The following is a 27,956-nucleotide window of genomic DNA, read 5'->3' as shown; positions in this document are numbered from 1 at the left end:
TAGGTGTATCCAGGATTGGATTGCTCTGTTGCTGGTAGAGAGGTCTAGGTTATTAAGTTGTTTTCCTAGCTCTTGTTTTAATAGGTTTATTTGAAAAGGAGGTCGGTAATTAAAAGAGGTGATATTGTTATCATTTGATGGTGTGTCGTCTTGTTTGCTTGTTCTGCATCGTAGTAGGAGGTGGTCTGACCATGGGATTGGGTTGGCTGAGACGGATGTGTCATAAAAGTGGTGACTGGTGAAGATTAGGTCCAGGGTGTGTCCTGCCTTGTGGGTGGGTAAGTTTACTTGTTGAGTCATATTAAGGCTGGCAAGCATGTCTATTAGGGTTTGGCTGGTTTGTGATCTGGGGTTGTCATCTATGTGGAGGTTCAGTGTGCTGCGGCAGTCAAAAAAGCAAACAGAATGTTGGGAATTATTAGAAAAGGAATGATGAATAAAACGGAAAATGTCATAATGCCTCTGTATCACTCCATGGTGAGACCGCACCTTGAATACTGTGTACAATTCTGGTCGCCGCATCTCAAAAAAGATATAATTGCGATGGAGAAGGTACAGAGAAGGGCTACCAAAATGATAAGGGGAATGGAACAACTCCCCTATGAGGAAAGACTAAAGAGGTTAGGACTTTTCAGCTTGGAGAAGAGACGACTGAGGGGGGATATGATAGAGGTGTTTAAAATCATGAGAGGTCTAGAACGGGTAGATGTGAATCAGTTATTTACTCTTTCGGATAGTAGAAGGACTAGGGGACACTCCATGAAGTTAGCATGGGGCACATTTAAAACTAATCGGAGAAAGTTCTTTTTTACTCAACGCACAATTAAACTCTGGAATTTGTTGCCAGAGAATGTGGTTCGTGCAGTTAGTATAGCTGTGTTTAAAAAAGGATTGGATAAGTTCTTGGAGGAGAAGTCCATTACCTGCTATTAAGTTCACTTAGAGAATAGCCACTGCCATTAGCAATGGTTACATGGAATAGACTTAGTTTTTGGGTACTTGCCAGGTTCTTATGGCCTGGATTGGCCACTGTTGGAAACAGGATGCTGGGCTTGATGGACCCTTGGTCTGACCCAGTATGGCATTTTCTTATGTTCTTATGTTCTTAAAATCTCCTAAGATTATTGTGGGTTTCTTTGTGTTGATGTTTGTGATTAGGTATTCCAGTAGTGGGGAGATATCGTTTTCTAGAAGCTTGGGGGGACAGTAGATCAGGTAAATCTGTAGGCAATCGGAGTCGAAGAGAGCGATTTCGTATTTATTGGGAAGGTTGTTGGTGATCCGTGTCATTGTGAGGTTCTTTTTTATTATTAAGAGAAGTCCTCCTCCTCTGCGTGTCTTACGAGGGATTGAGAATAAGTTGTAGTCGTTGTTGGTGATCTGATTCAGTATCACTTGATCAGTATTTTTTAACCAAGTTTCTGTAATTGCTATGAAGTCGGGGTTTGTGTCTTGTATCAGGTCAGATATTAATATGAATTTTTTTGTCAGAGATTGTGCGTTTAAAAGGAAGAAGGTGAGATAGATTAGGTTTTTGATGTTTTTTTTGATTGGGATGCTTATAAGGTGCCTGAATCCTGTTTGCGGAGTCATCTTGTTATGTGGGGAAACGTTCAGAGGTTGTTTGGAGTTCTGGTGTTCTTCTGAGTTCTTTCTTAGTTGCTTGGTTTCGTTGATTTGTAGATTTCTGTGTTGAGTGATGAGTTCTAGTGTTCTTCAGAGTTCTGATTTGGATGTTTGGTTTCGTTGATTTGTAAGTTTCTAGTTTGAGTGGGGAGGGTGAATGATGATGTGAGCTTTTAGGACGTCTGGATGGGTGTCTGAGCTATGTGGTAAGTTATGAATGTGTGGTTGCTTGAATGGTTTCGAGAGAGATTTTGTTTGGCGCTTGTATGGTCTTGGTTAGAGTAAGTTTGTTAGGCTGTCAGCATGTTGTTCCTCTGTGGTTTTAGTTTTGGAAGAGTATCAGGAGGGCGCGTTGGTAGTAGTTAGTTTGTCAGTTAGGAGGGATTGAGAGATGTGCTGTGTTTAGCGGTTCCTGCTTTGTGCGCCGGGTGCGATTTAGAAACTCGATGATAGTCTAATGATTTTGAAAAGTGGTTTAGGTGGTCTGTCGGGCAGCTCTTCGGGGCTGCACTAAGGGGCGCACAAAGGGGCAGGCCCCTTTGTCGCGCTCTTTCGGCGGCGCGCGACGCCTGGAGATCAGGTGTGGATTTAAATCCCCTCTTAGGTTGCGGGTTCGTGACGTCGTCTGTGCGTCTCGTTCGGGCCTAGTCTCGTTCGGGTGCGGGTGCAGTCGCGTTAGCAGGGCAGTCACGTGGCCGGTGTCGGGCCATCGTGGGTAGGGCGAGTAAAAGAGGGCCTTACCCCGATGGGTCCCGGCGCCGGCTGCGCGGCCCTTCCTCCCAACTAAGTGGAAAGGTAAAGTTACATTAAACAGGGAGCGAAAACATGGGAGATGGAAAACAGGAGAGATTTTAAACGATAACAACTGGAGAGTAATAAAAATTAATGAAAACAATATAGTAGCGAGACGTAAACAGATTTATCTTAGGCGATTATTAACATAATATATCTTAGAGGAGGAGAATTGGGGAGGTAAAGATAAAGACAAAGATGATAGAATTTGAGTTAATTTCTGTAAGATCATAAAAGTTAAGATACTGGTTAGGTCTATAGCCAAAGTCTGATATTTTGGTAAATGCTACAGGAAAAGAGGTTTCAGTATTGGCATATTTTTGAACTGTATTTATTGCTGAGCGTTAATTATTAAAATACAAGAGGCAACATAATTGGAGATTACAATTGGTTTATTCTTATATTTTACTGGTTTATGATTTTCCGTAAATCTCTAATAGTTGAAATTTAGTGATGAAGATTTTACAAACAAGAAACTATGCAAGCAAACTGACTTACAGGCTTTTAGTACTTTTTTGCTGGAAACTTAAATTTGGCCTTCAGTATATCAAAGGGTGATTACTAAAATGAGAAGAAATGAATGGGGAGTCACAGAACAGGAATGAAAATATAACACTAACATCTTATCTCCACAGGACAACATTTTTGACATGTAGCAGTCCTCTTCGCCCTATCTAGCTGATGCAATGCTATGACTGCTGTATCATTGCTCATATTTAACAGTGTCAGTAAAGCCACCTGTTCTGAAGCATCTAATACAAGAAAGTAACCAGGTCACCCACTGCAGAAACAAATTAAAAGAAAAACCTTTAGTTCAAAAACTTAAGCAACTAGGTCTTAGGTAAATAAAAAGCAAAAACAACAAGGGACTCACAAAAGACAAGTCACTGTGCAACTTACAAAGACTGGAAGATGGGGTTACATCATGGTCTGTATGATGCTTTTAAATGGATAATGAAATGCCTGCTAGAAATGGGAACACAGGATTTTGAAACAGACGTTAATAGTGGCTTTTACCCAATTGTAATCTAAAATTGTCTATGATGAGGCCAGTCCAATAGGTCAGCAGAACTCCTACACGTTGTTTTATAGCAAAGCTGAATTTAAAGTTTTGCATTCAATTTCTGTTACATAGACTCACAAGGGCTAGGGATGCTGTGGGTAGTGGGACAGGAGTATTTATTTAAAATCATTTATTTACCACACACTCTTATGCATGTGGCAGTTTACAAAAAATTGTTACATATATAAAACATAAAAACATTTAAAAAACAAAGGGACATACAAACAAATTGGCCTGAACTTGGTCAAGACTTTAGTTCAGAGTATGAAGATGATACTTCATCAGTTTCACCTAAATGCCTGCTGAAAAAGCCACTCAAAAGCTACATTTATACGTGTGCATGTATATTGGGTTCCAAAGCCTGTTACCATATTGGCAAAATTATAGAGAGAACAAGGTGGGAGTCTAATCAGGGAAAACTCCCTGACCACCCCAAAAGAAGGCCCTTGATGCCTCAGCTTTAGATCCTTCTGTCATATATAATCATGATCAGGAATGGGGTAAAATCCAACTGGGCTGGAAATTCAAATATGAAGAAAGGCATACAAGCCTAACAGATAAAACTGGCTACTGAACTCAAAGGTCTTTATATTTGTTTCTTCATTGGCAAATCAGGTTTGTTCCTGAATAAAAACACTGTCCATTGCTATCACAATGATTGCTCCTGAAATATTCAAGTACTCCTAATTTAAACTACAGAATCATGTTTGGCTATTATTCCTTGGCAATTCCAACAAGAGCGTACAGGGATACATACCAGCAGGTGGGTTCTGTAGAAGCTGTTTGATCTGTGCTAGGGAGAGTTCAGTCCTAGCCATGGAAAGAGCAACTCCCAGCTGTTGCAGTGAATTTTTTATGCTGGCTTGTTCTAAATAATTGTACAGGCTGGTGGATGGCAATCTCCTTGATGTGCCATTTGGAGAGCGTTCAACAATATATATGACAACTTCTGTCCTGAAACACAAATGAAACACAACAAAGTCATCTGCAGGAGCTTATAACTGACAATCCCAAACTATGTTTAAACAGCAATTACTAATTATGCATCAACTGTAGGAGTTTAGTGTGGGCTACATAGAGGTCTGTCTGTTTTGTGTTAAGTAAAAACCTCGCCAGCAGTTTTCAACCTAATGACAAATAGGATCAACTATCACCACAGGATTAAAGGCCCATTTTAAAATTCAGGACTCAAGGATAACCACAAAATAATCAGTTCATGTTCCTATTAAAACTTCATACATCAGCGACAAAAGGTTTTCAAGGACTTAAGCAGGTATTTCAAGTGCAAAATGACATTATCTGTGAAGTTCATTCTCATAACAGCTGCACACCAGTCACATATATGGGCCACATGATCTTTAAAGTATACCTTCTGGGATAGAACTTGCAGTGTACAGTGAAGGGTTAGGTTATTTCCCATGAAGAATGACAAAAACAAATTGTGGGTTCCTGCATAGCAGTGTATAATACACACCTGAGTTCCCAAGAAAGAAACTGTTAAAATCAGTTAAATGAACTAGACAGCAGGGGACAAGGTTTCCTTGTTTCCAACACTTCTAAACAGTGTTCTGAATAAGAGTTTGCCTACTAGATTATACTGATACACTATCCATGTCAGAAAGCTAATTTCTAAATTAATGTTTTGCACACCCAAATATCTGAAAAAACAAACAAGTTAAATAAAATATAAATACAAGGGATGCAGTAAGCATAGCACTTATGTATATGTGGTGGGCCTGCAATGTAGTTCACTTTCTGTGGAGACATATAGAGCAAGAGATGCAGGTTACTGCAAGGCTCAATGCTGCTATCACAGCAAGCACAGATTACTGCAATGCCCTGTTTTTAGGATTACCATATACAACTAAGACCACTCCAAATATTGCAAAACTCTGCTGCAAGAATACTTAATGGTAAAAGAAAAAGAGATCACATTACTGAAACTCTAGCAGAATTACACTGGCTACCCATAAAACACAGAGTACAATACAAATCACTATGCACAATACATAAATTAATTCATGACGAAAAAGCAGAGTGGCTGAACACAGCACTGCGTGTCACACATAGAAACCTGAGATCGGCTAACAAAGCCCTCCTAACTGTCCCTTCTGTTAGGACAGCAGACTGACCCAAGTTAGAGAATGGGCATTATCCTTAGCAGAACCTATACTATGGAACACCATGCCCCTAGAGATTAGACTACAGAGAAATTTCAAACTTTTTTAAAAAAAGTTTAAAAACCTGGCTTTTTAAACAAGCATTTTACAAAGAGATCGGAGAATAGATGAGTAAAGAAAGCAGGCAGTAGAACATCAGCACACAGCACTTAGCTCAATATGTGTGTATTTTTGTTATTTTATTTCACCGCTAACATGAGAGAGAAAATATACAGTTCAAAAGAATTATACATGTAAATAAAACTGATACATTTATTTATTTATTTATTTAATAACTTTTATATACCGACGAACGTTGGGAACATCTCATCGGTTTACAGAGAACAGAACTTAGCAACAGGCTTTACAATTATTGCATAATTATATAAGGAACATTAAAAACATACAAATAACAGAGAAGCTTATACAAGTAGAAATTAGCTAAAGGGGTATGTGAAAGAGGTTATTTAAGCGGGGGGGGGGGGGGGGGGGAAATTTTGATATAAAGGAGGGTATCAACAATTAAAGGAGGAATATATACACGTGAATGGGAACAAATTTTTTATATACAATATGTTGTCCTGATAAAGTTCACTTTATGGGAGGTAGGGGAGGTGAGAAAGTATTAAGTAGAGGGAGGGGGTAGAAAGGAGGTGTAAGGTAGGTGGGGGGGAGAGGGAAGGAGAGAGGTTAGGAATTGGAGAGGGGGGGTGAGAGTGGTTGTGTGGATAATAGGTGTAAGAATGTTTGAAGAACCAGGTTTGGAGAACCAGGTCTTCAGGGGTGGGGGTGAGAGTGATTGTGTGAATGTTAGGTGTAAGAGTGTTTGAAGAACCAGGTCTTCAGGTTTTGCCTGAATATTTTTGGGCAAGTTTCTTGGCGGAGGGAGGTAGGTAGCTTATTCCAAAGAAGCGGGCCTGCTAGGAATAGGGCCCTTTCGTTTGTGGTGCGGAGTTTAGTAAGCTTAGGTGAGGGGGTGTGTAGTGTAGCTAGATATTGTTTTCTAGTAGGTCTATTGCTGTTGTGAAATGAGAAATGTTCTTTGTACCAGTGCATGTTCTGGTTGTGAAGAGATTTGTGTATTAGGGTGAGGGCTTTGAAGGTAATTCTAGATGCTACGGGTAACCAATGAAGATGTTTGAGTACCGGGGTTATGTGATCATTTTTGTGGGTGTTGGTGAGTATCCGGGCAGCTGCATTTTGGAGGAGTTGTAAAGGCTGTATGGTGTTTTTAGGCAAGCCTAATAACAAGGAGTTGCAGTAATCTATTTTCGTTAATATGAGGGTTTGTAATATTGTACGGAAGTCATTGAGATGTAGGAGAGGTTTGAGTCTTTTTAGGGTGTGCAGTTTGTAGAAGCAGTCTTTGAGGGTATTATTGATGAATTTCTTGCAGTTAAGGTGACAGTCAATGGACACGACGAGGCTACGTACATGGGTGGGGAAGGTGAGGTTAGTGGTAGGAACATTGTTGTGTGTGAGAGGGAGGGTCATAAGAAGGGTGGGGGTGACGTTGGGGGGTGAAATAAGGATGAGTTCCGTTTTAGTAGCGTTGAGGGCGAGATAGTTGTTGGATACATGTATAAAAGGACAAGATTTATTACATTCAAATAGTCTTTATTATGAAATTATGTAACCGGACCTTAATGGCACTTTTTTTTATAGAACAAATTAACATATACAATTCCCAACATTACTATATGTGCCTTTCTGTAAACCGTTGTGATGGTATATAATTTAACGACGGAATAGAAAAGATTTTCAATAAATAAACAAACACCTCGTCTTTCCCTGTTGAGGCTGTAGGGAGATGCTGAGATTCCTGCCCATACCAAAAATTTTGTTACACAGATGATGCACACTGTTAAGTTTTCCATAGCACTCACTTGGAAAGAAACATATATCTGACACTATTTTCTACTGAATCATTTATGCCTTGAAGAATATTTGTTTGCTAAAAAAAATAAAAATAAGGAAAATCTGTTTCATGTCATTAGAAAATGAAACAGCATTGCTTCAGAATATTTTTTGGCCCCCATTTACTTTTGTTTAGGAAACAGGGAACTCTAATTGCTGACTAAATTAAAATACTGAAAACTGCCCCCCTCTCTCTGGACCCGATCTCAACTCATCCATGGAGATCACAACTTGCACAAGCAATAGCAATGGAGCAGGAGCAATCCTCATGGTCGTACAACATAATTGTGCCAGTCTCAAGGCCAGCAACATTTTTAAATGAAAAATCTGTGGGCTAGGAGCAAGTGAGATGGCTCCTGCCTCATTTATACTGCTTGTGCAAGCTGTGCCCTTATGGATGTAGTAAGATCAAGTCTATGGATTCTCTGAGAATAAGCAGGATGGTAGACCTTATACATGTATGATATCATTGGATGGAGACCAGTCCAGAACTTTGATCTCAGATTCTAGAACTTTAAAACATGCCCCACTAAGCATGTGCAGCTATAGTTATCACCCTGCCACCCCAGGCAGAGTACCTCAGTTTCTCTATTTCCACAGAGCCATGTGGATGCAGGAGCAGTGTGTGTGTCAAAGTATTTAGTTTTGCTTTCTCCTCAGTTGTTGAAATTTATTTTTTTCTAGAGCTGAAGCTGTTTTCGTTTACCTTATGGTAGTTTTCTTTTCCTTTATTCCTCTTCTTTCCACTGTCTGCCAGCCGCTTGGTGGACCTTATTAGACTCTGCCAGGCTGCACAGCGACTATTATCCCTTATTAAATAAACACTGCACCTGCAGTTTAGTATCAGTGTCCTCTCCTTGCTCTATCTGTTTTTGTACCTTTGCCAGGGGCTGGCAGGACTAATAGAATGCAGTCCATGGGTGATCTCTGTGGGCTGCTGAGCCTGGGGACTTGCTGGGGTTCTACCGAGGAAGGAGTTCTATGTTGTTTCAAGGATCAATCGGCGTCGATGGAGGTTTGGACAGTGAACAAATCAAAGATCACATTGTTCCTCGGGGGGGGGGGGGGGGGGGGGGAAGAGGAAGCTTATCCTCCCCACATTCAAAGGAACTAGTCTCCATGGGCAGGAGCTCTGTAAGACAATCTCCCATCCTGCTTGCCTGTGATGACAATGCAGCCTACTTGTGAGAGACGGTAAGCAGGAGCCTGAGCAAGCAGTTTGCAGTTGCATCTTTGGTGCCATGCCCAGTATCAGTTGCCCGTGCACATCTGTGACCAGTGCACCGATGATCTGACATGATGACAGGACCTCATTGGGGACCATGACTGCCATTGAGTGCCATGGTCACCCTTGATGTCGTAGAGGTACTGGGGCACCCTCGATGCCATCAAGCTATGTGACTGCCCTTGATGCCATAAGGGCCATGTGTGTAACCAAGTGCCATGCATGCTTTGAGAGTGCTGACTGAGCCTTCTGTATTCTAGGTATCTACAGGCGCAGTGAGTCTTCATGCACTAGAGGAACAGCATCTACCTTAGCGTCAGAGTGTCTTGGGCCTCGATGTGGCAGAGTAGCAGCACCGACCTCCAGTGTCAGGGACCTGGACTGACAGAGTGCCTCGATACCATCGACCCCCATCAAGGTGCATGCATGGCTAACCTCGATGCCATCGCGGTGTGGGGCCACCATGGAGGCTCTCGTGCATGTTGGCCAGCAATGCCATTCGTTGCTGCTCTTGACGATGTCGATACCATTTACTAGGCACTGGGATTATCACTGAGCACCCTGGCCACCCCTTGAGGCCATCGACCGCTGGGGCTCCCGAGAGCCCTCGAGTGCTATTTAAGTCCTCCAGTGACAGAAGTTTTGGCAAACTTGGCACTGTCAAGCACCAGGGTCGCCATCTACTCAAGGCATCCTGGAGCACCAAGGCATCCAAGAGCAATGGTCTGGTGCCCTCGAGGCTCCTTTGCGGTGTACAGATGAGATACCAAGGGGCATTGTGTTGTCCCATCGCTGCCCTGTGACTACTGAGCACTATGGATGCCAATGATCTTGGGGGCCTTGAGCCGCTAGGATCGGGGGCATCAGAGGCCCTGCCTGGTTTTGGCAACCTGGTTTGGCTTGCAGCATAGATGCCCTCGGACATATAGGTGAGCCGAGGGGAACTGATGATGGCGCCAGCTGTCATCAATTCCTTTGGGCACCAATGAGGTGTGTTGGGGCTGCAGAGCCTCTGCCTGCTGGCACTCCTGGCATTCTCGGTAACACAAGTCCATCAATGCCTTCAAGCACCGGGGTCTCTATTGGAGCCACTGGGCTGTCAATGTCCACAGGCACCTGGGGCACTGGGGATGGCGCTATATACTATCAAATTGGTCAAGACAAGGTCAAATGTCATCGAAGCCCTGGGTGCGTTTGGTGCCATTGATACAATCCAACATTGGTGAATGCGAGAGCACTATGGTTCACATGGCTGCGGTCACCACAGTGGGTACCAGTGGATGCAGTTGGATGTTACAGGACACTACTGCAGCGCACCATGGGGCGGATTTTCAGAGCCCTGCTCGCGTAAATCCGCCCAAAACCGGGCGGATTTACGCGAGCAGGGCCCTGCGCGCCGGGAAGCCTATTTTACATAGGCCTCCCGGCGCGCGCAGAGCCCCGGGACTCGCGTAAGTCCCGGGGTTCTCCGAGGGGGGCGTGTCGGGGGGCGGGCCCGGTCATCGCGGCGTTTCGGCAGCGTTTTGGGGGCGGGGTACGGGGGCGTGGCTACGGCCCGGGGCGGTCCGGGGGCGTGGCCGCGCCCTCCGTACCCGCCCCCAGGTCGCGGCCCGGCGCGCAGGAGGGAGGCGTAAATCCCCCGACAAAGGTAAGGGGGGGGTTTAGACAGGGCCGGGCGGGTGGGTTAGGTAGGGGAAGGGAGGGGAAGGTGAGGGGAGGGCAAAGGAAAGTTCCCTCCGAGGCCGCTCCGATTTCGGAGCGGCCTTGGAGGGAACGGGGGTAGGCTGCGCGGCTCGGCGCGCGCCGGCTATACGAAATCGATAGCCTTGCGCGCACTGATCCAGGATTTTAGCGGATACGCGCGGCTCCGCGCGTATCTACTAAAATCCAGCGTACTTTTGTTTGCGCCTGGAGCGCAAACAAAAGTAGGCTATTCGCGCTCGTTTTAAAATCCGCCCCCATGGTTGCTGTCTGTCGCCATAGACTTTGCTGCTGCTGTTACATGATTGAAACAGTGGTGAGCTATTCCCAATGCAATTTCTGACTTCCAGTTGGAATGTTGAGGTGAGGGGAGGGGAAGAAAAGCTAGGGTATTCGAGGTAAGTTTCCTACTCTCTTCTCAACCATACCCAGACGGAAATCATTGTTACAAACCCTAACATGGAACTGATCAGCAAAATCCCAATCCTACCCCATGACAGAAATAATATAAGAAGAAAAACAAATACCCCCAAACAGACCGCAGTCCCTCACTGCAACCCCAACCTATCCCAATGCACATATCACAGCCCTCACTGTCCTAACCTTGACCTTGCACAATTAGTTACAAAAAAGATACCAATAATTCACGACCTACTACTAGACAATAATTTATTTTATTTATTTTTTATTTATTAAAGTTTTTCTATACCGGCATTCACGGAAATTCGTATCATGTCGGTTTACATTAAAACAAGGGGTGATCAATACATTATAAACGTACATAACTATAACATGCGAGTATACATTTACAAATTATAACAAATTATAACAAGTGCGCGGAAAAAGCAGTTACAATAAAACAAGGATGGTTCTAACTGGGAGTAGAAGAAGAGGATGATAGAAGTTTAACAAGAAGTAGAACGTGCAGTGGTTGGTATGTCTGTATCAGTTTAATGAGTGATAATCCGTCTTGCTGTATTTGGTGGAAGAGCATCAGTCAGGGTCCGGAAAGGCTTTCTTGAACAGCCATGTCTTAAGTCTCTTTCTGAAGGTTGGAAGACATGGTTCCTGTCGTAATTCTAAGGGGATTGAGTTCCATAGTGGGGGGCCTGCTGTAGAGAAGGCCCTGTCTCTCCGTGTTATATGTTGGGTGGTATTGGTGTGTGGTACCTGTAGATATTCTCTGAACGCTTCTCTAATGGGTCTGTTGGAGGAGTGTTTTTTTGAGTGCTATTTGTAGATGGAGTGGAGCTAGTCCATGAATAGTTTTGAAGATTGTGGTGAGGGATTTATGGATTATTCTGTAGTGGATTGGCAGCCAGTGAAGGTCTTTAAGGACTGGCGTAATGTGATCTCTTCTCCTCTTGTTCGTTAGGATTCTTGCTGCCGCGTTCTGAATCATTTGGAGAGGTTTAGTATGGGATGATGGGAGGCCTAGTAGTATAGAGTTGCAGTAATCTATTTTCGCAAAGATTATTGCTTGGAGCACTGTTCTATAATCATGGAAATGAAATAGGGGTTTTATTCTTTTTAATGTGTGTAGTTTGTGGAAGCAGTCTTTAGTTGTTTGATTAATAAATGCTTTTAGGTTTAGTCGATTGTCTATAGAAACTCCTAGATCTCTTACTTTTGAAATTTGTAAGTTGGCTGGCGGGTTCGTAGTGATTTTGCAGTTATCTGGTGAGATTAGCAGGAATAGATCATCCTGATCTATTTTGCGTCACCGAATCACGGCTCAAAAGCTCTGACATAGCACTACTCAACTAATTACCCAAAAAAATCTACAACATATTTTCTCTACCCAGGCCAAAAAGAAAAGGAGGCAGTTTACTATTCCTGGCATCAAATAAACTCAAATTCAAAATCCATCCCACTAGTCCTCCACCCCCCCTCGAATTAGGTCTTTTCAAATCAAAGAACCTATAAATCCTTTTACTCTATGCACCACCAGGACTCCTTGAACACAATTTATCCCCACTAATTGAAACCATTACAAATAACATCAACATGGATATCCCTGCAATTGTCCTGGGCGATTTCAACCTACACATGGCTAGGACACCTCTTACGGCCACTTGCGAACTCCTACTGGATACTATAACAGCAATTGGCATCAAACAAATAATAAAAAACCTCCACCCGGAAGTCAGGACACACCCTCGACCTTATATTTATCAATTAAAAAAATCTCTAACAACGCCCCACCCACAGCATCCACAATTCCATGGTCAGACCACAAACTAATACAAACCAAGTTACACCTAGAAAACCCCCTCATGGAACCAAATAATTGCAATAAATTAATTGAATTCAACAAAACATGTACCAGTGAAGACTTAATTAAAATTCTACCAGACTCCCTGAAATCTTTAAATCTGAGCGACACAAACTCCACCGTAAACTCCTGGATTACCATCAACACAGAAATCGCCAAGATCAAATGTCCACGTATCAGGAAGGAAATTAAACCATCCACCAAATATAAAGCCCCATGGTATACCCCCGAATTGAAAAATATCAAACGCATATCAAGACAGGCTGAAAAAAAATGGTAAGAAACCCAAACCCTCAACTGAAAGACAGATTCAGAACCATTATATATATACGGGATTCTTCAGATTTCATCTCACGTATTCAATCTATTGTGCACGTTGAAGATACATGGTTGTTAGTTACAGCAGATATCACATCGCTCTATACGAGCATCTCACAGGAGGATTCACTACGTTGATTCAAGAAGTCCTGATGGATAATGCTATTTCAAATAGATTGGCTCATTTATAGCGCAGTTAGCCAATATTGCATTAACAAAAAACTTTTTCAGATATAAAGAACAATATTATCAGCAAATACAGGGGACGGCCATGGGAGCCACCATGGCACTGTCAGTGGCCTGTCTATAAGTGGCTAAGTTTGAGGAGCTGTTCATATACTCTTCGATTTATTGGTCGAGTATTCCACTTTGGGTCCGGTTTATTGATGATATTTTTTTCATCTGGACAGATACTTTGCAGGCATTAATGGAGTTTGAGTTATGGATGAACACTTTGGATCCAAATTTACATTTTACTTTTGCATCCCATGTAAGGTCCATCCCCTTTTTGGACCTTCAGGTGTGTAAACAGGAACACAAATTAGTTACATCAATTTTTGTCAAATCCACTGATCGTAATAATTTATTACATTTCCAGGGTTTTCACCCGTATAACTTACGAGCTAACATTCCGGAAGGTCAATTCCTTAGATTGCGTCGTTTATGCGCAACCACTGAAGAATATAAGAAACAAGCAGGAACAATGAGGGACAAGTTTTTGGTGAGGGGTTAGCCGTTTAAGGCAGTAAAGAAAGCATATAAACGAGGGCTGTATACCAACCGTGAATTATTATTACAAACTCGACATCGGGCTGAGAATGATCGGGTAGTTTGTGTACTACCTTTTTCTCTAAGAACTCACAAAATCCAAGGCATTATTCTTCGACACCGGCATGTTTTAACTCTTCATGAATGTTTACAGCATAGACCCCTTTTTGCGCGCACTAGAGGCTGCAACTTGCGCGATGTGTTAGTACATTCAGATGTACAAGGGAGGGATAGAGAAGATATGCTTGGACAATATACATGCCAGGGGTGTTCCATGTGCAAACATGTGTTAATGACACAAATTTTTCAACATCCTACATTGCCTTACAAACAGGTTTTAAGAGGACATTTTGATTGCAGCACAGCTAGGGTCATCTATGTTATCATATGCCCTTGTCTTAAGCTGTATATAGGTCATACTAAGTTGTCCATACGCACGCGGATTATACAACACAGTTGTATTCATACTGGCAAAATTGAATCACCATTGGTCAAACATTGGCTAGATTATGGGCATACTGAGGAGCAATTGAAATTCTGTATTCTTCAGCAGCGGCAAAATCCCAGGATCTGCGACAGACTGAGCAAAGATTCATTTATTATTGGCAAACAATAGCACCGAAGGGGTTAAATACAATGATTGAATGGGAAGCGTTCATATGAATATTCATTTTAACAAGTTTAGGTGCACCTAAAGGTACAACAGTGAGGCTAATGAACAATGGGGGGGACATAACCTACCGTCTGGACTGATCCTGGTATGTACAGGGAATTGGTGTTTTGAATATGAACGAGTGATGAGAGATAGTGTGTCAATTTGGTCCCGCAGAATTAGTTGTGAGTATTAAACAGACATTATGTGAGTCTCGTCTTATAGCTAAAAGCGCAAGCGAAACTAAAATAAAAGTAAAAGTGTATACAGACCCAACTCCGCGGGGTGGCGGGCGGGTTTCGTGAGGACTAACATCCTGCTGTCCTGTGAGAACACTAACATCCTGCTTGTCCTGTGAGAAAGCAGGTAAGGAACTCTGCTTTCTCACAGGACAAGCAGGATGGTAGTCCTCACATATGGGTGAATAGCGAGCTGAGGATGCACGAGGAATGCACCAAATGCACCCAAAGACGTGCAACAGGCACAACAGGGGTGGATTTTGGTAGGAGGGCATCCTGAAAACCCTGAACAGGTCGCTGGAAGGATGTTGGGAAGTTAAGCTGAGAATAAGTTGCGTAGAACCGACTGGCCAAAAATGGAATCTTGTTTAACAGCTTTGCTAGGCAGTAATGGGCTGCGAAAGTATGGAGAGAACTCCATGTGGCAGCCTTACAGATGTCCAAAAGCGGAACCGAACGGAAGTGCGCCACTGAGGTTGCCATGACTCTGATAGAATGTGCTCTTACACGTTCTTGGAGCGGCAGGCCTGCTTGCTGGAAGCAAAAAGCAATGCTGTCCGCCAGCCAGAAAGAGAGGGTCTGCTTGCCCACCGGAGTACCCAGTTTGTTCTTATCGAAAGAAATAAATAGTTGAGTGGACTTCCTATGGGCCGACGTGCGCTCTCGGTAGAAGGCCAGGGCACTTTTGCAGTCTAAGGAATCCAGAGCCTGTTCTTCTGGGTGGGAGTGGGGCCTGGGAAAGAAAGTAGGTAGTATGATTGATTGATTGAGGTGAAACTCCAATACTATTTTCGGTAAAAATTTAGGGTGGGTGCGTAGCACTACTCTGTCATGCAGAATTTTAATGTAAGGCGGGTAGGTGACAAATGCCTGCAACTCACTAACTCTGCGAGCGGACGTTATAGCAAGAAGAAATAGCACTTTCCACGTAAGATAGCGAAGGTCGCATGAGTGGAGAGGCTCAAATGGAGGTTTCATGAGTCATCCTAAAACCATGTGCAGGTCCCAAGCGGGGGCCGGAGGGCGTTGTGGAGGTTTTAGGTGGAGTAAGCCTTTCATGAAACGTGATACTAAGGGCTGTGTCGAAATAGAGACATCTTCAGTCCCATTATGGAAAGCGGCTACTGTGCTGACATGCACCCGTATGGAGGAAGTTTGGAGGCCAGACTCTGACAGGTGCCAGATGTAGTCTAGGAACTTCGCAGTGGAACAAGTAAATGGGTCAATGGACATGGACGTGCACCAGACCGTGAATCTCTTCCATTTGGAACAATAAGACTGTCTAGTGGAAGGCTTTCGGGAAGCTACTAGGACTCGAGATATTGACTCCGAAAGGTGAAAAGGTCGGAGTATCAATCTTTCAACATCCAGTCCGTCAGGGACAGGGCTGCGAGATTGGGGTGGCGTAGGCGCCCGTGGTTCTGAGTTATCAGTAGCGGGTCTGCCCCCAGGCGAATGTGTTGGTGTACCGAAAGGTCTTGGAGGATTGGAAAACAGACTTGGCGTGCCAGTGGGGGGCTATGAGAATCATTAAGCCCTTGTCCCTTCGTAACTTCACGAGAGTCTTGGCAATGAGTGGAAGCGGAGGGTAGGCGTAGAGGAGACCGCTGGACCACGATAGGGTGAAATTATCCCTCGGTGGTGAGTGAAGACTGCGAGTGAATGAGCAGAGGTTCTCTACTTTGCGGTTATATATGGACACAAAGAGGTCTATCTGTGGGTAATCCCAGCGTTGAAAAATTGTGTGCACTACTGTAAGGTTGAGAGATCATTCATACAGATGAAAGGTTCGACTCAACCGGTCTGCCAGAACATTGTCCACACCCATATGTGCAGCTTCCTGACATAGCAGGTAGGAGCCTGTTCTCCCTTGCTTGTTGATGTACCACATCGGCACTTGGTTGTCGGTCTGGATCAGGATGGCCTTGTTAGATAGGCAATCCTGAAAAACCTGCAGGGCATATCGGATTGCCCGAAGCTCTAGGAAATTTATCTGATGGTGGGATTCTTCCACAGACCAGGTTCCCTGAGTCAACAGGTTATTTATTTATTTTATTAAAAACTTCTTCTACACCGTCATTAAGTTAATTCACCATCGGTTTACAGAAAGGCACAATAAGGAAAAATTATAATTGGTATAGATTACAAATTATACTTGCGCCAACAAAGAATGGTAACATTTTATTAAGAAAGGACTATGTGTTAAGGCTTAAATGTCGGTTGAAAAACTGTCAAGCGGTTCAAATCTAGCGTTAATATGCAATTGGAGATATTAGAGGAAAAAACTGATTACTTGGTGTGTCCTTATCTTTCAACTGTTTTCCTCCTTCTCTTTGTCTTTATAAAAAGTTTGTTTAAAAAGCCAGGTTTTCAGACTAGTTTTAAATAGTTTCAAATTTCTCTGCAGCCTTATTTCGAGTGGCATTGAGTTCCATAGAACAGGTCCAGCCAGCGACAGTGCTCTCTCACTTACCTGAGGTGAGGCGTGCTGATTTAACAGAAGGAATAGTTAGTGGAGCTTTATTAGCAGATCTAAGGTTTCTGTGTGGTACATGTATGCGAAGTGCTGTGTTAAGCCAGTCGGCCTTGTCATCATGGATTAGTTTATGAATTATACACAGTGCTTTGTATTGTATTCTTTGTTCAATTGGAAGCCAGTGTAGTTCAGCAAGTGTACCTGTGATGTGGTCTCTTTTCTTTTTGCCTGTCAAAATTCTAACAGCGGAATTTTGCAATATTTGGAGTGGTTGTTGACATGCGCACCCCAACCTAGGTTGGAATCGTCCATCATCAACGTAACCTGAGGCTCTGGAGCCTGGAAGAGAAGGCCTTCGAGGAGATTGGAGTGGTGAGTCCACCAGGCCAACGAGAGGAGGAGCTGTTTGGTGACGTGGACAATGTTGGACATTGGATGGTATGCCTGATCCCACTGGGATTTCAGGGTCCACTGTGTGACTCTCGTAGCTAAACGGGCCAATGGAGTAACATGAACCGACGACGCCATGTGACCCAGCAAAGTGAGGAAGTGACGAGCTGTTGCGTACTTTCGCGTCTGGAGTTGTTGTGCCAAAGTCGCGAGAGTGTGGGCCCACTCCTGAGGGAGAAAGGCCTTTGCCTGAACGGTATCCAAATCCGCTCCTATGAAGGAGAGGATTTGAGAGGGAACCAGGTGAGACTTGGGATAGTTGATTAGAAACCCGAGAGACAGCAGTGTGTGAAGGGTTAAATATAAGGAAGTTAGTACACCCTTTGGGGATGAAGCACTTATCAACCAATCGTCGAGATAAGGGTAAACATGGACCTTCTGTCCACTGAGGTAGGCTGCAACCACTGCGAGGCATTTGGTAAAGACTCAAGGCGCAGATGCCAGGCCGAATGGCAGTATGTGATACTGGAAGCGTCGGGAGCAGACTATGAACGGAAGGAATTTGTGCTGAGACGGAGTTATCAAGATGTGTGTGTATGCGTCTTGAAGAGCTAGAGAGCATAGCCAATCTCCCCTCTGCAGAAGAGGTAGCAGAGAGCCCAAGGTTACCATCCTGAACTTTTCCTTTTGTAGGTACTTGTTTAAGGCACAGAGGTCCAGAATTGGACGAACGCTCCCTGACTTTTTTGGAATGAGGAAATAATGGGAATAGAACCCTTGTCCTTGTTGGGAGGTGGGCACTGGTTCTATTGCCTGTGAGTTGAGGAGGGATAATACCTTCTCCTCTAGAAGGGAGGAGTGGTCGGACAAGCCCCACGTAAGCAGAGGTGGGGAGGCTGCCAGTATGGTTAGGAAGTTGAGGTGGTAACATTGAGTCACTACACTGATCTGTGGTGATCGTGTGCCAGATGTTTGGGAAGTGGCACAACCGACCGCCGACTGGTACAGATGGCAGAGGAGGATGGTCCATGCTCCCCAACAAGGAGTCAAAATCCTGACGCTCGGCCTGGCTGAGGAGCTGCCTGGATCTTTTGAGGCCGGGATTGACCCTTCTGGTAAGGCCTGGAGGAGCAACCTTGAGTAGCAGGAGGATAATATCTCCATGGCTTGAACAATGGCTGCTTAGAGTCTCTTCTGAATGTCCTCTTGGAGATGGATGAGAAATCAGAAGGCACCAAAGAAAGCTGACGTAGCGTCTCGTGGTGGTCCTTCAGCTGCGCTATGGTTTCTTGGATCTTGTCCCCGAAGAGATTATCCCCGACACAGGGGAGGGTCAGCCAATCGGTCCTGTACTTCTGGCCGTAGATCAGAGGACTTCAACCAGGCCCATCGATGAGCACTAATTCCTGCTGCAGATACCATACGCAGTGAGGACTTCATGCTTGCCAGCTTCCAGACCCTTTTGGACCAAGGAATTAAGTTGATCTTTAAATTGGTCAGGCAAGGAATCAGAAAAATCCTGGATTTTCTTGAAAAGGTCCCTGTTATACTGGGTCATGTATAACTGGTAGGAAGCAATGCGGGAAATAAGCATTGAGCCATGAAAAACACATCGGCCAAAGGCACCCAGGAATCTTTGCTCCTTCCCTGGAAGCATAGAAGAATGAGGCTTAGAACAATGAGCCTTCTTCTGGGCCAATTCCACAACCGCAGAATGATGGCAGAGCTGTGTTTTCTGGAATCCAGGGGCCATCTGCACCAGGTAGGTGGCATCTGTTTTACGGTTTACCGGTGGTACAGAACCTGGATGCTCCCAGTTGCGCTTCAGCAGGTCAAGAAGAACTTCATGAACAGGGATGGACATAATCTCCTTGGGTGCATCCACAAATTGGAGCACTTCCAGCATCTTGTGCCTGGAATCCTCTTCTGTCTGAAGTGGGAATGGGATGGCCTCAGACATTTCCTTAATAAAATTTATATAGGACAGGTCCTCTGGAGGAGAACTCCTTCTTTCTTCAGGGGGAGAAGGTTCTGAGGGCAGATCATCTGAATCCTGGGAAGAATCATCTGTCCAAGGCTGGTAGGGTTGGTCCCCAACACCCAAGGGATCCTCAGATGGAAGAAATGGTGCAATTCCTGTGGGATCAGGCCGAGGCATCAATGGCATCGGAGGGGGAACAGACAGCATCGACAGTGGCACCGAGCGAGGATGATGCGGCATCGATGGTGGAATCGGCATCGATGGAATCGGTGACATTGATGGGCAAGTTGGTGGCAGGACTCCCAACGGCCCGGGGGTGGGCTCCGGCATCGGTGCATCTTCTGATGACAACGGAATCGGAGTGGAAGGAGTGGGACATACTGGTGTCTTCGGTCCCACCGGTGGAAGGGCATCAATCAACGAGTTCAACTTATCCAGCAACAGTGCGAGGGCCCTGGGTATCGGGTCGGCGACTGGAGCTGGAATCGGTGCCGGTGTCGATGGAGGCTGGAAGCCCTGAGCACTTTTACGTTGGCCTCTTGAACCATCCAGTCCAATTCCTCGTGGAAGCTTGGGGTGTATAACCCCAGCTCCGGAGTAGGAGGCAGCACTGGTGTAGCCGGAGGGTCCACCGGTAAAAGTGGAATCGTGGCTCCTGGCACCAATGGGAATGCCTCGGTGACCGAGTCTCAGAGGAGGATTGGGGCTTCTCTGGATGTGGCTTTTTACTAGGAGGCTCTATCAACGCCAATGCCTGGATCGGCGGACTGAGCCTTACGATGGCGGTGCCGGCATTTTTCTCAATGGTCACCCCGGTCCTTCTCCGGCGCCGAAGACGGAGAGGAGGACGATGCCAGAGCAGCCGGCTTCAGGTGAGAAGCTCCGGTATCCAGCTGCTGACGAGATGTAGATGGCACCGGCTCAGACGACATCGAGGCCTTCGATGGAGTCGCTAGTTTCGCCTGGAAAAGAAAGTCTATTTTTTCCAAACGGGCTTTACGGCCCTTCGGTGTCATCTGGGCACATTTGGTGCAAGTGAGGACATAATGGTCCGCCCCTAAACACAATACACAAACCCTGTTCGGGTCTGTGATGGACATTGTCCAAGGACAATCAGGGCACCAATGAAAACCTGACGCCATGGCGTCGACAAAAATGTAGTCGCGGTGCGGTCGATGGCCCACAGGCCCCGAAGGGAAAACTCGACAGGAATCGACCGCAATGAAGGGTAAAGCCTTACCTTCACACCGCGGGAATAGAATCGATAGGGGGACCCCGATGGTAGAATTTTTTAGAAATTTTAAAGAAAGTTCCATGAGGAAAATTCCTGTCAGGAATCTCTAGAGAGCTCCTTAACTACATGGCTATTGCTGCTCAGAAAAAAAGAGACTGAAGGGGGACCCCTGCTGAATGCAGGGTTGGTGACATGCTGGGCATGCCCAGTAGGTGCCAGTCAAAGTTCTAGAAACTTTGACAAAAGTGTTCCGTGATTGGGCTCCATCCTGATGATATCACCCATATGTGAGGACTACCATCCTGCTGGTCCTGTGAGAATGGCTATACTTAAACAGCCTGAGGCTCAGTGTGCATATTTTTAAGCAAACCGCAGTGAGGCATTCTGGAGGGGTGAAGTTAGAACTCAGATGCATACTTTCTGCTTTTTAAAAGTACACACATACATTATACCATGCATAGGTGTCAGCTCTGTGGAACAGGAATTAAGAACTTCAGTCAGTAAGGAAGTGATTCCGTCTCCTAACAACTGCTCCCACCTCCCTTTGTAGCCCACTGGCTGCGGAATGTCTGACCAATGGGCTTTGGGGAAGGCAGGCACTGTATTTTTGTCACCCAGAAACTATTCCCACCTTCCCCTGCAGCCTATTGGCTGACTACAGAATGTCTGACCAGACAGCAGCAGCAGTCTAAGATAGACAGGTTGTCTGTGGTGCAGTGGAGATGGGGAGAGCTGCTGATAGAAGGTAGAGAAAGGAAAAGAGGGACAGAAGAACAAGCAGATTGAGAGAACTACTGGGAGTTGGTTGTAAAAGGGTACACTGGCTGGGAGAGGAAGTCTGGTTGGAAAAGGAGAAGTGAGGGGCTATGAGGGGAAGAGGGACTGGGAGAAGAGTTGTAGGAAAGGAGTACACAGGCTATGAGGGTGAGAGGGGATGGGAGAATAGTAGAGAAGACTGAAAAAGAAGGGACATGGGCTGTGAGAAAGTAAAAGGGGATACAAGCTGGGAGAGAGGACTTGGGCTGTGATAAGAAGAGGAGAAAAGGTCAGTGGTTAGGTGAACAGAACTTTAAAAGAAAGATGAAGAGGACTGGGAAAGTAGCTGTGTGGACGGGGATGGGGGACTGACAGGGGAAGAAAACCAAGAGTAGGGTTGTGAGAAGAGAGGCGATCATGGTGGAGAAAGAGGAAAGAGCAGCGAGGAAAGATGAAAGTGGCAGGAGGGGGTGAGACTAGGAGGAGGGGAGAGAAGATAATGAGGTGTAGAAAGACAGCTGGTAGATAGCAAAATTGCTTACCTTGTAATAGGTGTTATCCCAGGACAGCAGGATGTAGTCCTCACATATGGGTGATGTCACTGACGGAGCCCTAACGCGGGAAAAACTTCTGTCAAAGTTTCTAGAAACTTTTGACTGGCAGCCTGAGGCTACTGAGCATGCCCAGCGTGCCATGATATTCTTTGCCACAGGGGTCTCACTCCAGTCTCGTATGTAGCAATAAGCTTTAGCAAAAAATAAAAGGATAAAAGTATTGAGACCCAACTCCGCGGTGTGGCGGGTGGGTTTCGTGAGGACTACATCCTGCTGTCCTGGGATAACATCTATTACAAGGTAAGCAATTTTGCTTTATCCCAGGACAAGCAGGATGCTAGTCCTCACATATCGGTGATTAGCAAGCTAGAGGCTGAGTCATTTTGTAGTGATGCAACGGTGAGGTGTTGTTGTTGGAAATGAATCAGCCGGAGATCACAGCAGGTTGGATGTAGAAGGAGTTGGGTTTAAACTGGAAACAAGTTCTTTAAGACTGATTGCCCATAAGCTGAATCTTGTCTTCCTTCTTTGTCCAGGCAGTAGTGAGCTGCAAAAGTGTGAAGAGAACTCCATGTTGCTGCTCTACATATGTCAAGGATTGGCACTGAACGATAGTGTGCTACTGAGGTTGACATTGCTCTTACTGAGTGTGCCTTTACTCGCCCTTGGAGAGGAAGGCCTGCTTTTCCGTAGCAAAACTGTATGCAATCTGCTAACCAGTTGGATAGAGTATGTTTACCCACTGCTTTACCCGGTTTGTTTGGATCATAGGAAACAAAAAGCTGATTGTATTTCCTGTGGACTGCAGTGCGGTTTAAATAGAAAGATAATGCACGTTTACAGTCCAAGGTATGTAAGGTCCTTTCTCCCTGGTGAGAATGAGGCCTTGGAAAGAATGTGGGTAAAACTATGGATTGGTTCAAGTAGAATTCTGTAACAATCTTTGGAAGGAATTTTGGATGTGTACGAAGAACCACTCTGTCATGTAGGAATTTTGTATAAGGTTTGTATGTGACAAGTGCTTGTAACTCACTAACCCTCCTAGCTGATGTAATGGCTATGAGGAAGATAGTCTTCCCATGTGAGAAATTTAAGATCACAGGAATCTATGGGTTCGAAAGGAAAATGCATGAGTCTTGTTAAAACCAGATTCAGGTCCCATTCTGTGACAGGCGGCCGAATTGGTGGTTTAAGTTGAGTTAAACCTCTCATAAACCTACTGACAAGAGGTTGTGAGGATATAGGTGCATCTCCCATCTTGTTATGGTAAGCTGAGATTGCACTTAAATATACTCTTACCGATGAAGTCTGGAGACCAGATTCTGAAAGATGGTATAAGTAGTCTAGTAGAGAAGTAGTGGGGCAGGTGAAAGGATCAATACTCTTTTGCCTGCACCACAGAGTGAATCTCTTCCATTTGGAAGAATAGTTCTTTCGTGTGGAAGGTTTACGTGATGCTATAAGCACTTGAGATACATTGGTAGAAAGATTGAATGGTTGTAATATCATGCTTTCAACATCCATGCAGTCAGAGATAGGGATTGAAGATTGGGATGGTGCAATCGACCCTGATTTTGGGTGATGAGAGTGGGAGCTACTCCTAGGCGAATGGGATCCCTGACTGAGAGGTCTAGAAGTGGGAAACCATACTTGTCGAGGCCAATACGGGGCTATGAGTATCATGGACCCCTTGTCTTGTTGTAGTTTCACTAGAGTTTTTGTTATAAGCGATATCGGGGGATACGCATATAGGAGGCCTGAGTTCCAAGGGCGAGCAAAGGCGTCCTTGGTTGGTTGGTGTTTCTGTTGGTTTGGGAACAGAAATTGTCCACTTTGTGATTCAGATGTGACGCAAAAAGGTCTATCGTTGGTTGACCCCAACACTGAAATATCCTGGTCGCTACTGAGGGATCCAGGGACCATTCGTGTGGTTGGAATTGACGACTGAGTCGATCTGCCACTACATTGTAAATGCCTGCCAGATAAGTGGCCCGGAGAAACATTGAGTGGTTCAGGGCCCAGCCCCAAATCTGTGCAGCCTCTTGACAAAGGAGATACGAGCCTGTACCTCCTTGTTTGTTGATGTACCACATGGCAACTGTGTTGTCCGTTTGGATTAGAACAGTCTTGTGTGAAAGGTAGTCCTTGAAAGCATGCAGGGCATAACGTATAGCTCGAAGTTCTAGGAAATTGATTTGAAATGTTGCTTCGAGTTTCGTCCATGTCCCTTGAGTTTGAAGATTGTCCATGTGAGCTCCCCAACCCAAGGTGGATGCATCTGTGGTTAACGTTATCTGTGGGACTGGTTGCTGGAAGGCTTGTCACTTGTGCAAATTGTCCTTGTTCATCCATCAAAAGGAGAGATGAACGAAGTTGGTGTGTGATTTGAATTGGAGAATGTAATGGTTGAATGGCTTGGATCCATTGTGATTTTAAAGTCCATTGGGTTATTCTCATGGCTAGACTTGCCATAGGAGTGACATGAACTGTGGAAGCCATGTGGCCTAGTAACATTAGAAAGTGGTGAGCTATTACTTGTTTCCTTGAGTGTAGCGAATTGCCAAGAGGGACAGCGTTTCTGCTCGATCGCCGGGTAGAAAGGCTTTTGCGAGGATAGTGTTTAACTCTGCTCCTATGAACTGGAGAAGATGAGGAGTCAGATGGGACTTTCGCTCGTTGACGAGAAATCCCATGTTGTGAAGTACAGCAATTGTATGATTTAGAGAAGTTAGAGCTCCTTCTTGAGATTGGCTTCTTATGAGCCAATCGTCTAGATATGGAAAAACATGAACACCTTGTTTGTGCAAATGTGCTGCTATTACTGCCAGACATTTGGTGAATACTCTGGGAGCAGAGGCAAGGCCGAATGGCAGAACTCTGTATTGGAAATGTTGATGGCCCACCATGAAGCACAGATACTTGCGATGAGGGGGGAATATTGGAATGTGAGCATAAGCATCTTGAAGATCCAGAGAACAAAGCCAATCTCCTTTCTGAAGGAGTGGGAGCATTGTGCCTAAGGATACCATCCTGAACTTTTCTTTTTTTAGAAATTTGTTGAGATTTCTGAGGTCCAGTATAGGACGAAGGCCTCCGGTTTTCTTTGGAATAAGGAAATAACGGGAGTAGAATCCTCTCTCTGCCCTGCTGGGCCCGGGGTACTCTCTCGACAGCCCTGGCGCTCAGAAGGGTGGATAATTCTATTTGAAGTTGAAGAATGTGATCTTCGCTGAGACGAGAAGGTTTCGGTGGAAAATCTGGAGGGATTGAAATGAAATTGAGGTGGTACCCTCTGTGGATGATGGATAGGACCCATTGGTCCGATGTTATTGATGTCCAATTGATGTAAAATTTGGACAGTCTGCCCCCTACTGGTAGTGTTGGGTAAGGGTTGACATACGGGCCTTGTTCTCCGGATGTAATCTCAAAAACCAGTAGCAGGTCCAGTTTGTGGAGCTGGTTGTGCTCTTGCTGCTCTCTGTTGTCGTTGCTGAGGCCTTTGCTGAGATCTAGGAGGCCTCGGCCTAGATGCGGGGGGATAGTACTTGCGCTGCCTGTAAAAAGGCCTTCTGGTATCCCTACGTGATGGTCTTCTGGCAGTGTGCGTAGAAGGGTCATGTGGCAGTGAGGATAATTGCCGCAGGGTTTCAGTATGTTCCCGTAACTGGGAAACGGCGTCCTGCACTTTAGAACCGAACAAATTATTGCCCAGGCAGGCAAGATCAACCAGCTTGTCCTGTGCTTCTGGTCTTAAATCGAATGCCTTAAGCCAGGCCCAGCGTCTTGCAGTGATGCATGATGCAGCCACTTGTGAGGCTGTGTCATAGCTGTCATAGGCGGCTCTTACCTCATGCTTCCCCGCATTGAAGTCTTTATTTATAACAGCTTGTGCAGCTTCTTGATACTATGAGGGCAAGGCTGGCACAAACTCCTCCATTTGCTTCCACAGGTTCCTGTGGTATTGTGTCAAATATAAATGGTATGCTGATATTTTTGAATTCAGCATTGCTCCTTGGTACACTTTTCGGCCCAATTGGTCAAGGAACCTATTATCTTTCCCTGGAGGAATTGAGGAATGGGCCCTTGTCCTTCTAGATTTCTTTTGAGCCGATTCCACTACCACAGAGTGGTGAGGAAGCTGTGTTTTTTGGTATGCAGAGGAAGGTTGTACCAGATAAGTTGACTCTATGCGTTTGTTTACTGCAGGAACTGAACAGGGGTGCTCTCAAAGGCGTTGCTGCAGTTGCAAGAGAATGTCATGAACAGGGATAGCCAGAGTGTGCTTAGGGGGATCAACAAATTGAAGTACTTCTAGTGTTTGTTGTCTGATATCCTGTTCAGTGTGTAACTGGAAAGGGATGGAATCTGCCATTTCCTGAACAAACAATGGGAATGTAAAATCTTCCGGAGGTGACTGCTTTGTAGCAGGAGGCGGAGATGGATCTGACATAAAGTCCTCTGATGAGGGGTCAGAATCAGTGTCAGACCAGGTATCATCTTGGGTTGTCTGATGAGGTGGTGTTGCTTTCTGAGCAGGATGTACCCCAGAAGGTCCTGGTAAAGGTTCATCCGATGAGAATTGTTCAACTTGCTCTTCTTCTGGACAAGTTGGTAAGGAAGATAGCAAGTCAGTATATCGTTTGGTGAGAATGTCATGTAATGATCTCTCTTCTGAAATTGGCATTTTTGGCATCAATGATTTCTTTTTAGTGGATGACTTAGGCTGGATTACCTTCTTGGTAAGGTGTGGTATGGTAGGAGCGTAGTGAAGATAGGTATTGAATGTGACATTGATGAAATAGACGATGTTGAGGAAAGGAGAAATGAAAATTCCGAAATTGGTATAGAAGGTGGAGCTATCAATGTCCTGGAAGGGCCTGGCATCGATGGAATGTCTATTATCAAGGTAGGCCTCGAAAATATCGATGGCAGCAGCAATGAGGTCATCGAAGAGGTCTTGGGCATTGAGGTTGTTTGCATCATCGGTGCTATCGATGAAATAGGCTCGATAGGCAGCATCGGGGCAACCCCCGGCATCAGCAATGGTGCTGGCATCGGCGTGACCGCCGGCATCGACGATGACGGCATCGGCAGGATCGCTGGCATTGACAATGACGTCGGCATCGGTGGTACCGCCGGCATCGGCGATGGCGCCGGAAGCTGTTTCTGTAAAGCCTCTAGTACTATCTTGTGAATGAGGTCTGTTAAGTCCGGCGTAGTTGTCATCGGTGACGGTGTCGAAGTTGAGGGTATCGAAGATACCGAGGTGTGGGGAACGTTGACGACTTTATGCCGCTTCGCTATCGGTTCTGTCGATGACGGAATAGACGGGGACGCCGAGGATCGACGATGTCGATGCTTATGTTTTTGCTTCGGTTCTGACACTGACCTGATCGATGCCGAAGATGGGGGTCGGTGAAGCTGCGTCCCCAGAACCCTCGAGGTGTCGTTTTTTAAGCAAGAGTTTTTTGGTTACTCCTGCGGGTGAAGACTTAGTTGAAGTAGATGGCGATGGTAACAACTGAAGTTTGAAAAGTTGAGCCATCTTCTCCTGCCGGAGTTTTCGACCCTTTGGGGTCATTTCCTGGCATTGAGAGCATGAAGATATTTCATGCTTTTCTCCAAGGCAGATCACACATTGGAGATGTGGATCTGTCACGGACATGGTCCGGTTACAAGAACATTTCTTGAAACCGGAGGCCATGTTGGTATCGACAGCCGATGAGAATTCATGAAAAAAAATTTTCAGTGAAAAAATGAGAATTCAATATTAATTTTGTCACCGTCCGTTGTCAAATGTGAAGCGAGACCCGATGTGGGAAAAAATTTA

At 45.1% G+C, this 27,956-nt stretch overlaps 1 protein-coding gene across 3 annotated transcripts in view; it reads right to left on the bottom strand.

Moving 5' to 3' along the window:
• Positions 1 to 27,956, bottom strand: part of NUP54 (nucleoporin 54) — a 285,045-nt gene that overhangs the window by 107,995 nt on the left and 149,094 nt on the right. For all 3 annotated transcript variants that reach the window (XM_029598453.1, XM_029598462.1, XM_029598444.1), the window contains exon 7: positions 4,239 to 4,435. In XM_029598453.1, coding sequence (XP_029454313.1) covers positions 4,239 to 4,435 — 197 coding nt within the window. The remainder of the gene's footprint in view (positions 1 to 4,238; positions 4,436 to 27,956) is intronic.

Source organism: Rhinatrema bivittatum, chromosome 1 (assembly GCF_901001135.1).
Source record: "Rhinatrema bivittatum chromosome 1, aRhiBiv1.1, whole genome shotgun sequence".
Taxonomy (NCBI): domain Eukaryota; kingdom Metazoa; phylum Chordata; class Amphibia; order Gymnophiona; family Rhinatrematidae; genus Rhinatrema; species Rhinatrema bivittatum.
This window is presented reverse-complemented; position numbering and strand designations above follow the sequence as displayed.